The 13486-nt window shown below is 36.6% G+C and overlaps 1 protein-coding gene across 3 annotated transcripts in view; it reads left to right on the top strand.

Moving 5' to 3' along the window:
- MOK (MOK protein kinase) overlaps positions 1-13486 on the top strand; it is a 94186-nt gene that overhangs the window by 40632 nt on the left and 40068 nt on the right. Inside the window, exons 3-4 of one of the 3 annotated variants that reach the window (XM_027848960.1) lie at positions 5490-5579; positions 7500-7570. The exons of 1 other annotated variant lie outside the window; for it this stretch is intronic. In XM_027848960.1, the coding sequence (XP_027704761.1) occupies positions 5490-5579; positions 7500-7570 (161 nt within the window). Of the gene's footprint in view, positions 1-5489; positions 5580-7499; positions 7571-13486 lie in introns of those variants that run through there. One more of the 3 variants, XM_027848961.1, reaches the window with a different exon arrangement.

The following is a 13486-nucleotide window of genomic DNA, read 5'->3' as shown; positions in this document are numbered from 1 at the left end:
TTTGTGAGGAAGGTGCTTGTAGCTGGGTAACTAAAGAAAGGATTCATGTAGAAAATCTTACTTGATCTGAGAGTGGAAGTGATACAAAGGATTCTAAGTGGCAAAGGTGAGAAAGAAATGCATTCTGGTTAGTGAAAAGGCATGGAGATGAGAGAGAGAGTATTGTGAAGAACAAAAAGAAGGCCAACTTGGGGGGGATTGTAGCATACATGAAGGGGAGTAATATGTAATAAGACCTGACAGTATGTTGGGGCTAGTTTGTGAGGGGTTTTAAATGTCAAACTGAGTTTATATTTGATTTTAGGAGTACTAGGGAGTCATTTGAGCTATCTGAGAGCATGATCAGATCTGTGCTTTAAGAATATCACGTTTGTAGCTGAGTAAAAGCTGATGAGGCAGGATACTAGTTAAGAGGCTGTTGGGATAGTATAAATGAGAGGTCAGTCAATTTTCCAGTAAACAGTATTAAGCACCTACTATTTTCCAGGCACTATTCAGACATTTCCTGCTCTCAAGGAACTCACAGTCTAATGGGGGAGATAACATGTAAACAACTATGTATAAACAAGCTAAATGCAGAATAAATTGGAAATAATCAACAGAGAGAGCGACTAATGTTGAGGCTTCCTGTAGAAAGTGGGCTTTCAGCTGGTCTTAAAGGAATCCAGGGAAGCCAGGAATTTGAGATGAGGAGGGAGAGTATTCCAGGCATTTGGGACAGCCAGAGGGAATGCCCAGTTGAGATATCTTGTTCAAGAAACAGCAAGGAGGCCAGTGTCACTTGACCTAAGAGTACTTTGTGGAGAACAAGGTATAAGATGACTGGAAAGGGGTGGGGAGAAATAATGAAGGGCTTTGAATGCCAAATAGAGGATTTTACATTTGATCCTGGAGGTGGTAGGGAACCCCTGAAATGTATTGAATAGATGAGAGATATGATCAGACCTGCACTTTAGTAAGATTAACTGTGGTAGAGAGACCAACCAGTAGGCCATTGCAATACTCCAAGCATAAGGTGATGAAGGCTGGAACTAGGGTGGAGGCAGTGTTCTTAGAGACAAAGAGATAAATGTGATAAATATTGTAGAGGTATAATTGATAAGCTTTGTAACTGATCAGATATGTGGGTGAAGGAGTGTGAGGAAGTGAGAGTGAAAGAAAGAGAAATGAACAACTTTAGTAAATTCAGAAGAACTTGGGATAAGGCAGGTAAATGGGGCTGAGTGTGGGAGTGAGTCTATAGGAAGAACATCTGAATACTAACATCAAAGTAGTATAACAAAAGAAAGGGAACCTAGAGAGGATTCTGGGAAAATGGCGGAGTAGGTCAGAAAATTCCAAGCTCTCAAGATTTTCTCCCACAAAGGTGACAAAATAGCACCACAGGTCAAAAAAAGTGTAAGTAAAAATAAATAAGAATAGAGGCATGACAGGTGTCTTCCTGGGACAATTTGAGAAGATCAGAAGAAAAATCCTGGGATGAGGTTTGGTCCCTGAGAAGACAAAACACCTCCAGGCTCGGCGCCCCATTAACAAGTGGCAAGCCCTGGGGTTAGCTGGTTTAGGAAGCTGCCTTGGCCCTAACTACAGAAACTTTTACCTCTGGGATAGTGAAGGGAGTTGGGTGTCTGAGCCCAGGAAAATCGAAGGAACCTCTGCTGACAAGGAACGCCAGACCCAGCTGTGCTACGTAGAGCCCCAGGGTGAGAAGGAACCAGCACATGCCCAGTGAGCACAGAAGCAGTGGGGCATAAGGCCCCTAGCTGTGTGTACTTACTGGAGGCTGGAGGTTTGGCTTTGGTTCCAGGCTAGAGGGGAGAACGAAAGATCTGGGGCAAGAAGCACCATCCCCTATACCCCAGGGCTAGAGGTGATTACAAAAATTAAGCTATTACTACAAAAAATGCAAAGGCAAAGGAGAAAGAATCCAACCATGGAAAGCTATTATGGGAATATATAGAAGACCAGGGCTCATCTTCAGAGGAGGATATTGAAGCAAAGAAGCCCCCTTCTACCCCAAAGAGTAACGTCAAACAGTAATGTCAACCTGCCCAAAAAGAATTCATAGAACTTAAAAAAGACTTTAAAAACTGAATGAAAGAGACTGAGGAAAAACTAAAAAAAAAAAAAAAAAAAGAACAATTCCAGAAAAACAAGACTGTGAAAGGAAAGTCAGCTAATTACAAAAGGAGATCCAGAATCTTTTTAAATTTAAATTTTTTTTTTAATTTTTAGGCAATTGGAGTTAAATGACTTGCCTAGGGTCACACAGCCAAAGTATCAAGTGTTTGATCTGAGGCCAGATTTGAACTCAGGTCCTCCTGACTTCAGGGCCTTGCGCTCTATCCACTGCCCCACCTAGCTTGCCTCAGAGATCCAGAATCTTTTTTTTTTTTTTTTTTTTTTAGGCAGTTGGGATTAAGTGAAGAGATCCAGAATCTTAAGGAAGAAAATGACACCTTGAAAATTAGAATTGGGCAAGGTGAAGCCAGCGAAATTATAAGAGATCAAGAAATAATTTTTAAAATATGAAAAATAGAAGAGAAAATAAAATGTCTTATAAGTAAAATAACAGATATAGAGTATAGATCAAGAAGAGAAAATATAAAAATATCAGATTAACTGAAAGCTATGATCAAAAAAGAATCTTGATACAATAATACAAGAAATAATTATAGTCAATTGTCCTGAAGCATTAGAACAAAGGAGAAAAGTAGAAATAGAAAAAATCCATTGCTCATCACTTAAAAGAGATCCTACGAGGAAAACTCATAGAAATATTATAATCAAATTCTGAAACCCCCAGCTCGAGGATAAAATAAACAACAAGAAAAAATCAATTTAAATATGATGGTGCCACAATTGGAATCACACAAGACTTAGCAGTGGACACACTAAAGGACTACAGGTCTTGGACCACTATATATTGTAAAGCAAAAGAACCGGGGCTCCAGCCTAAAATATCATACCTGGCAAAGTTAAGTATAATCCTGAATGAAAAATATGGACATTTGATCAACTGTCAGACTTTCAAGATTTTGTTAAAAAAAAAACCCAAAACCTGAACTTAATAGAAGATTTGACATACAAGAGCCAAGAGAAACATAAAGTGCATACCAAATACTGATTACAAGGGATTCAATGAGGACAGGCTGTTTACTTTTTATATATGTAAAATGCAAAATGTATGTCTAAAATTTTTATTAATAATTGGGTAGCTCATAAGAAAGATTGGGGTAGATCTGAGCATGATGTGACTTTAAAATGTAAAACCATTTAGCACAGCTAAAAAGAGGAATTCTTTTATACAAATGAGGTGCAAGACAAAGAATTGATACTGGGGAATTAGATGGGGGATGGGGGCTGGTAGTTCCAATCACCTACTTTCACTGGGAATGGGTTTAAGAGGGAACAATACATATATATTTAGAAGAGTATAAAAGTCTTCTAAATTTAGAAGAAATAAGAAGGTGAGGGGATAGCAAGGGGGGAGAGGATAAGGGAGGGATCTCTAGAGGGAGGGTGAGGGAATAGGTTTTAGGGGGCTATAGAAGGGTGTTTAGATTTATGGGAATGGGAGGATAGGGGAAGGATCCTTGGAAAAAGGTAGGCTAAGTAACAGAAGGGCAAGGTAGTGGGTAGAAGTAAAGTAGAGGAGTCAGGAGGGATAGGAAACAAGAGATCTGTACAAACATAAAAACAAAGATCAGGAGTAGAATTTGGGAAAATATATGTCTATGTATGTATGTATGTGTATATGTGTATACTGTATGTATTTATAGCCATAGAGAACTATATCTGCACTCAATTGTAGCTTTCGGGGGAAGGGAAAAAAAGAACAAAGTTAAAAAAGTGCACAGCAGAGAACAAAAAAACTTATAAGGAGGCAAAGAAAAGGTGGACAGCTCTTAACACAACGTGTAGTATTTATCATACAGGCTTTATTTTTTATTTTTTTATTTTTTGGTTAGGCAATGGGGTTAAGTGACTTGCCCAGGGTCACACAGCTAGTGAGTGTTATGTATTTGAGGCCGGATTTGAACTCAGGTCCTCCTGACTCCAGAGCCCGTGCTCTATCCACTGCACCACCTACCTGTCCCTCATATAGGCTTTTTTGAAATGAAAATTTATTGTTACATATTTTGAATCCTCTCATGTTCTGCTATGCACATGACATGCTTTTTTTTCTTTTCTTACTTTGTAATTAAGTTTCAATATTTAAGTTTATGATGTTTTTTTCTTTTTCTCTATTCTCTATTTGTATTCTGGTGTTTGAGTCTGAAATAAAATTGAAAAATTAAAAAAAGGAGCCCAACACAAGCATAAACTTTATAACTAAAAATGGAATGATTAAATACTGTAATGAAATGAAAAAATGTGCAGAATGGATAAGAAAAATAAACCAAAGTGGTAATTTCCAGTCCACACTGTATAAATTATCACAGGAAAGAAACAGATAGTTTTCAAAGGAGGAAACACATTGTTCATAATTACTTGAAAAAATATTCAACATCACTAATAGTAAGAGATGCAAATTAAAACAATTGGCAAAAATAAATAAAAACAATGAAATGGAATGTTTCTGTTGTGGAGAAACAGATTCACTCACTGCTGGTAGAATAGAAAATTAGGGGGATTGTAGACTTAGAGAATATTTTTAGATAACAGTCTTCCAGTATGTAATAGATGTTACAGGTATAAACACACTATCCAGTAATTCCATTGTTGAGAAGTGCTAATAAAAACACAAGAGTAGCTTGAAGATTTTCAGAGCAGTGTTCCATGCAAATGCAAAGAAAGGGCAAACAAGCTAAGTGGAGGAATGGTTATATTAATTATGTTATATTGATGTAATGGAAATTATAATATAATTAAGACAAACAAGTATGAGGACCATGAGGAAATCTGAAACAGCCTTTATGAAATAATTCAGAGCAAAATAGAACTAGAAGAAAAAAGGAGATACTAACATAAAATGAGAAAGGACAAAGAATTCTGGTGAGGATTTACAGAGACTGATATTTTAAAAGTGTTATGATATTTTATGCATCAAAATTAATTTTAATGTAAATAGTTATTAAACAAGTTTAATTTATATTGATGTTAGTGTCAAATTTTAAACAAAACATTTGATAATCCTAAAGTAGGCCAAAGACTTGATCCTCAGGAAGTGTCTCTGTCTCTGTCTGTTTCATTTGTGCAAAAAAAAAAAAAAAAAAAAGCCAAAAAATTCTTCTGGGAATGTAACCAAGGATAAACTTAGTGTCTTTCCAAAGCTCATAAGCCTTGATTTTCAGAGGTTAATGGTGAAAATCAGTGCATTTAACCATTCTTTAACTACAGCTATTATAGCAGAATTTAGAATATAGTTTTTGTGCCAGAAATAGCTCTTTTTTTTAATAGTTGTGATCCTATATGTTAAATTATACTGTTTGAAAAACAAATCAAAGTTTTAAATTGTAGTGGGTTTTTTTTCACCTATAAAATAGCATTGAGCAAGTGAATAATCTACGAGAAATACAAGCACTGAGGCGCCTGAATCCACACCCAAATATTCTTACGTTGCATGAAGTTGTCTTGTAAGTATAATTTTTTTTCAGTTTTCTATATTTTGATGCTTGTGATTTAATCTTTCTTTAACAGAAAGTAAAGTTTATGTCAAGATTTTAAACATTTTTTGGTTGCTCAGAAAAACAATAATGTCTTTTTTTCTTAACTTAAACTCCATTTTATTTGGACATTTAATGAGCGCACAGGATTTCTGACTTCCAGGGCAGGAATTCACTTCATGAGTAGAACATATGCAAAAGAAAAAAAAAAAACTAAGGGAAATAACTAGATTATATAGAAAAAAATATATAGGTCAGTGTTAGAAAGTCAGTGAATGACTCTGGCACTAAGGAACATATTTTGAAATTTGAACATACATTTATTTATTCATGCAACATAAATTAAGAGCTTTACTGTGTTCAGCCCTGGAGGTGATATGAAGACTAATTAAGACATAGTGCCTGAAGTCATGTAGTTTACGATCTAGTAGTTTATTAATGACTTATTGGGAAAATGTTGTAAACCTCTTTCAAAGGCAAGATCTTTCCATTTCCTTTATGCAGTTTGTTTACTGCATTAATGGTGTCTAATAACCTTTCCTAACAAAGTTCTATAATTTAAGAGGAATTTTTATTCAATTCCAATTACTAGATGATTGTTTTAAAGTTTACCTTGTAGCCAAACATGCAATATACAACATCTCCTCAGGAGCCAGTTTTATAACTGTGAAATTCCTAGTTTGATAGGTCCAAATGGAATTTTAGAGACAGCTATAGAATTGTGGCTTCAAGGATTCTGGCTTTCATTTTCTGTGAACTACTTCAGTAAATGTATTGATAGAAAGTAGTCCTAAATTCAGAGGCCTGGCTCCAACTAAGCATCAAAATCTTGGTCCTTAAAACCCAGTAGAAAACTCACCACCAAATTAGACATCTCTTTTTAAGTGACATTTACTCCTGACTATCATTAACTACTTTGAGTAAATCAGTTTCATTTTCCTTAGCCTGATAATGGACCACTCTCAAGGATCCTTAAAAAATTTCTTTTTTGAAGCTCAGATGTCTCTAAAGTGTGTTTCGGGTAATGCAGACAAAATAGTTTGAGTATCTCCATCCATCCACTTCAAGGAGAATTGGAGTTAAGGTGAAGCCAGGCATGTGCTGAATAGTTGTTGTCTTCCTCATAATTTTGCTGTGGTTGATTCATGATTCCATTCTTTTCTCATTTCTCAAGAGTTTTACAGACAAGTTTTGATAGTTAAAGCATAGTAAATCTTCTCTCCATGTATACAGTAATAACAATAACAGCTTATATTTACCTAGTACCTTAGAGTTCACAAAGTACCTTCCTTGCCCTGTGAGGCAGGCAGGCAGGCAGGCAGAGAGGTAATAAAATATTGTTCTCAACATTTGACTAGCAAAGGAGCTGAAATTCAAAGAACTTCACTAGCTGTGGCCAGTCAGTGGCAGAGCTGGGGCACTTGAATCCAGGTTTTTTTGGTTACAAGTCCAGTGCTCTGTATTCACTCCATGCTGTCCAAAAGCTAGTGTTTTGAATTGGAATGGTTTTTAAAATTTCTTTTGTTTTCTTCACTTAGCAGACCCCTCCTATTGGGATTTTCTCTTCATTCTACATCTCGTTAATTTTATTTTTGCAAAGCACAGCGTAGCTATCTGCCTGTTAGGTGTCCTTAAGATATTATGTTATCTATATAAAAAAATACTTAGAATTCTGCCTTGAACTAAACTCTTATTATTATTTCAACCTAATTTTATCTGTTTATAAATATTGATTTAAAACAAAACTTTCCCTTTTAATCACTAAGCTGTTATCTTTGTACAATGTGTCGGAATGCCTTATGTTTACAAACTATATTTAGAAATGAAATGAAGATTTGATTATACTTCCTGATGAGGAGAAAACAGAATAAAAAATGCTTTTTTCTTCAGTGACAGAAAAACTGGTTCTCTTGCACTAATATGTGAACTTATGGACATGAATATTTATGAGCTAATACGAGGTACGTTCAACTTGAAAGCCAATCTAAAGACCTATTTTAAAATATAGAGTTGTTAGACCTATTTATATATGTTGAAATGCTTTAGTTTTTGAGAATTGTTATTTTGGAATGGTAGTGATAACTAATGCATAGTGCAGTGACATTGTACTCACTCACTGGAGATTTCTTATTCAGCAACTTGAGGTGCTGTGACTATGATTTCAAACTGAAAGGAAACAGATACCACTAGAGGATCCAAAACAAATGTTAATAAGACCATGATGTCCTAGGCAAGCTTCTCAGACCCTCCTTCAGAGTATATTTACTCTAATTTTAACAAGTTTGATTATCTGTTTTTTTGGCAGATTAGAACCAGGAAGGGGAGAGTATGCCTAGAGCCCGGCACAGTCGCAGGAAATGACAATTGATTGCCTTATAGTAAGACTTTAAAAAACAAAATTAAAAAGCACAGCAGTTCAGAACCATTTAGCGTAAGGGACAAATGACCATACGTAGCTCAGTTGCCTCTGAGAACATCACTGTGTTATGGTAAAATAGAGTAATTAATATTTATATGATTATCATAAAAAAGATTAATTTATGTTCAACATACTCTTAAGAAGGTAGGGAAGCAGGGTAAAAGGTTTAAGAAGATTTTCATTTACAATTATTAAAATCTTAAAATGTTTTATGCTTAAAGCCTCATTTATCTGAAAGTCCAATTATATGGGACACCTTGTTTCTTAGAAGTATCAGAAAAAACATGTCTCATATGCTGTATATGATTTAGAATATTTTTGTGGATTTATGTCTAATGTAAAATATGACAAAGTATACAGTCAGTTTAAAAACACTAAGTTTTATTCATTTAGTTTGGAATATCTTTTTACTGTTAACCTAGCTTATTGATAGTCTGCATTTCTGAAGCATACACATTTAACAGTTAATTCTCAAAACTCAAGCATAGGGAGAATTTCTGTGATACTATATACACAAATATTCAAAGCAATTTAATTTTGAATTAAAAATGTTTAACTCTCAAGGATAAGGGAATGTGTTTAATTGGAGAAATTTAATCTGAAACATCTCTCTCCATCTAGGCTAGGCCTATTCAACCTGTGGCCCGCCAAAATCCTTTGGTGTGCCCACAAGTCGTAAACGGTTCAAAGGCCGCAGGCTGCAGGTTGTGCAGGCCTGATCTAGACAGATTGTAGAAAATGGAGAATTTCATAGCTTGACAGTCATCCTCTCTGCTTGTCTAAGTCTGGCCCCTCCATCAAGGTCCAATTCAAGTCTTATCTCCTCTGTGTAGCCTTCCTTGATCACCCCAGCCTTTGGTAATTATTTCCTTCTCTGAATTCCCTATATTACACTATTGACTCTGCCACTCATTGATAGCATACACAACCTTGCATTATCATTTATCTTTTTATATATATAGTCTATGTTCCTAACTAGATTTCACTTCTTTTTTTTTTTTTTGGCTAGGCAATGGGGTTAGGTGACTTGCCCGTGGTCACATAACTAGTGTCAAGTGTCTGAGGCCAGATTTGAACTCAGGTCCTCCTGACTCCAGGGTTGGTGCTCCATCCACTGCACCACCTAGCTGCCCATGTACTTCTTTTTTGTAACTGACATATAATAGGCATTCATGATGATGACATCATATTGTAACTTGAGCCAATCCTTGTTGTTTTAGTGAGAATAGTTATTCTCTTGTGTTGGTTTGGCAGCCTCTTAGATTATTGGATATTTTGGAAGTTAGAAGATGAATTAATAATGAAGTAGCGGAACAGTCACTCAATAAGTAAAGTATCTAGTAATGTGCTTAATAGTGTGCAGGAATTTTGAGGAATATAAAGAAAGTGTAAGATTTGATTCTTGCCCTTAACATGTTTATAATCTAATTGCTACAAAACTTAAAAATGTCAAATAGTGGACAGTTGAACTTATGATGTAGAGGAAAGAGCACTTGATTCAGTCAGAAATCCTGAATTGTAAAACCAGCTCTGCCACTGATTTGCTCTGCTTGGGCAAGATCACGTCTTTCAGGGCCTCAGATTCTCCAACTACAAAATGAAGGAATTCTATTAGATGATTCTAATTGCTAGACATTGTGATTCTAGGTATGAATACAATAGAAGTTCAGAGTAGGAAGAGATCATTGTGAATCACAGTAATTGGAGAAGGCTTCCTAGAGGAGCAGGGAACTTGAACTTGGGTCTTGAAAAGTTTCACTTGGTGAGGGAGAGAAGGGAAGGATGACATTCCAAACGATAGGAGAATAGCAATGACTTTGGTAAGAATTTTGAACTTTTCCAAGTTTTTCTAGAAAACTGAGAATATAACAATATCCTTTCTTAAAATGTTAAATAAACCTTTCTATGTTTTGATCTCTAATAAGATCTTTGTTGTATTTGTAATGCCATTTCACTGTAAAACTCTCAATTTTCAGATAATTGTTCTTTTCTTTTATGTAATATTTCTCCCACACTTAGCTCCAAACAGAATTGTAATTGTATTACCTATATATTTGTGTTTACCTGGTTTCTTGCCTTTTGTAGCTGATTCCTGCTTTGGGAATTCCTCCTTCCTTTTACCCCCCCCTCCAACTTCCTTACAATCATAAATCTCTAAAAATGGAATGAGTTGACTTATAGAGTTGAGCTTTCCATCATTGGAGGTATTTCAAGCAGACATTGTTTGTTGGGGATGTTATAGAGAAAATGCTTTGGTTAGGGGGCACACCAGGTTACCTCTGAGCGCCTTTCTAGCCCTGATGGTCTGTGAATTTAGGTCTGGGCTCTTGGTTAGCCTATATTAGTTTTCTAGCCTAACCTGACTCACAAACCGACAGAACTGATTGGTGGTGATCTGACAATGAGTCACAATATTCAAGACTCTAAAGTTCAACACCAGCTTTCTTGCCCTAGCTCATTTATAACTGACTTATGCTGGGAATTCTCAGTCTTGCTTTACTGATTCAAGTTTACTCTTTGCATAGGTTCCTAACCCTAACATGTTTCTCCCCAAAATTAGTATAAGCAATTTAAGGAGCCTGGTAATCATAGGTCCTGTTATTAATGTAATGAATAATTCATAATTTTTTAGTACTTTATATTTACAAAGCACTTTCTCCACAACAACCCTGTGAGGTTGGTAATGAATGAATTGCTTTTTGGCTCCTAGAGGTCAAAGATTATGTGTATTATCTCTAGTTTAAGGAAACAAAGCCTCAACATGTGGGTGACCTATTCATTGTCACACAATTTGCAAGTATTGGAGCTAGAATTGAAACTTAGGTCTCCTAACTTAAAAGTTCAATGATCGTTCTTCTACATCTTGTTGCTTCTTACTATAACTGCTTTCTCCAAAATTATCAGTTGTCTCCTAGATGGCCTTTTCTCAATCCTCGTCCTTCTTGGCCTTTGACCCAGCTGATCACCCTCTTTTCTTTGACATTCTTTTCTCTCTAGATTTTCATGACACTTCCCTGGCCTTATTCACCTTATACACACAACTGCTCCTTCTCAGTCTCCTTTGGTCAGTCTTCGTCCAGGTCATACCTGCCCACTGTGGGTATCCATCAAGCCTCTGTCCTGGCCTCTCTTTTCTTCTCCTTCTATGTTATTTCACATGATGATCTCATCAGCTCCCATGGAATCCATTATTGTAGATGATTCTCAGATCTATATGTTGTTGCTGTTCAGTTGTTTTAGTTGTATTTGACTCTTTGTGACCCCCTTTGAGGTTTTCTTGGCAGAGATACTGGAGTGGTTTGCCATTTCCTTCTCTAGATAATTTTAAAGATGAGGAAACTGAGGCAAACAGGCTTAAGTGACTTGCTCAGTGTTACATAGCTAGTAAATGTCCGAGGCTAGATTTGAACTCAGGTCTACCTGACTCTAGGCTTGCTTCTCTCTCCACTGTGTCACCTAGTTTCCCCTCAAATCTATATTTCTAGCCCTAATCTCTTTCCTGACCTCCAGATTCAAAAATATCCAGCTTTCTATTAGACATCTCAAGCTGTATTTTGTACAGAAATTTGTACAAAATTAGGCTAAAACTAATTTCTGTCAGACTGCTTCCCAGAAATTTTTGTCTAATAGTAAATCTTTACCCTAGTAGGTGAGATCTTTGGGTTTATCAAAAGTGAGCTGCTAAAAACCTATCTATGGCCTGCAGAAGTTTAGCCCATTTTAATTTTGGCCCCTACCTACTGCCAAGTTGTGCAGGTCTGATATAATGGATATGTTGAATTTGAGATACCTAGGGGAACCCAGTTTGAAATGTCCAAAAGGCTGTTGGAGATGTGTGTCTATAGCTTAGCAACAAGATATGTAGATCTGGGAGTGATCTATACAGAGGTCAGTCATTTAATAATAAGTTGTTAAGTGCCTACCATGTGCCAGGCACTGTATTAAGTGATAAGACACAAAGAAAGGTAAAAGTTAGTACCCGCTCTCAGGGAGCTCACAATCTAATGGAGGAGATAGCTTATAAACAACCATGTACAAACAATTTACATGCAGGATAAATAGGAAGTAATCAATAGAAGTAAGGCACTAGAATTAAGATGAATTCCTGTAGAAAGTGGGATTTTAGTTGGTACTTGGAGGAAGCCAGGGAACCAGGAAACTGAGATGAGGAGGGAGAGTATTCTAGGCAATCAAGATGGCCAGTGAAAATGCCTGCAGCTGAGAGATGAAATTCTTGTTTGAGGAATAGCAAGGAGACCAGTGTTATTGAAGTGAAGATTATATGGAAGTGTGGGGTGGGAGGTATAAGATACAATAAGACTGGAAAGGTGATGGGAGGGGGCAGGTTATGAAGGATTTTGAATGCTAAATGGAAGATGATCCTGGAGGCAGTAGGATGCAGGATATAGGTGTGTGTGACATAGTCAAAATAGTGCTTTAGGAAAATCACTTTGTTGGCCGAATGGAGAATGAATTGGAGCAGGAAGAGACTTATGGCAGACAGACTAAACAGCAGGCTGTTGCAATAGTCCAGGCATGAGGAGATGAGTGCCCATACTAGGGTGGTAGTAGTATAAAAGGATGTATGTATTCGAGATATGTTGCAAAGGTGAAATTGACAGGACTTGCCAATAAATTGGACATATAGGGGTGAGAGATAGTAAGGAGTTGAGGATGACATATAATTTTCAAGCCTGGGGGGACTGGAAGGATGGTGGTACTGGCAATGGTAATAGGGAAGTTTGGAAGGCAGAAGGGTTTGGGGAGAAAGAAAATGAGTTTAGTTTTGGACATGTTGAGTTTGAAATGTCAATAGGACATCCAATTTGAGATACTTACCTGGAGATGTGAAACTGGAGATCAGAAGAGAACTTATGGCTCAATAAGTAGATTTGGAAATCATTAGCACAAAGATGATAATTGAATCTATGGGAACTGATAAGAATACCAAGTGTAATAGTATAGAGGAAGAAGAGAATGCCCAGGAAGAGCCTTGTGGCACACTCAGGGTTAGTGGGTTTGTGACCTAAGTGATATGGGATGAGAAGGAGGGAAGAAGAGGGAACTCTTGGAAAATTCCTGATTTTTTTTTTCAGTGAAATATGAGGTAAAGATCTCTCAACTGAAAGGGTAGGAAGTGGCCGGAACCATGGGAGACTCAAGGAAAGATGAAAAGACTTGGAAGAGCTTCTGTGATGAATGGAATAGTGAGTTTACTAAGGTTTTTTACTAAGATGGTGTAAGAAGAGTATAACTAGTACAGGGTGATGACCTAGGAGAGAATTGAGGGGTCAAAGGACTGGAGGTCGCAGTTTGGAAAGCCAGCAGATCAGATAAGGCAGCTGGTGAGCTGACTCAATAAATTAGAATGGAGCAGGTGTTATTAACTTGGGATCCTTGAACCTATTTTTTAAAGTATTTTGATGGTTGTGTTTCAACATAATTGGTTTTCTTTGTA

Source organism: Vombatus ursinus, unplaced genomic scaffold (genome assembly GCF_900497805.2).
Source record: "Vombatus ursinus unplaced genomic scaffold, bare-nosed wombat genome assembly UNPS02007284.1, whole genome shotgun sequence".
In the NCBI taxonomy this organism is placed as follows: Eukaryota; Metazoa; Chordata; class Mammalia; order Diprotodontia; family Vombatidae; genus Vombatus; species Vombatus ursinus.
This window is presented reverse-complemented; position numbering and strand designations above follow the sequence as displayed.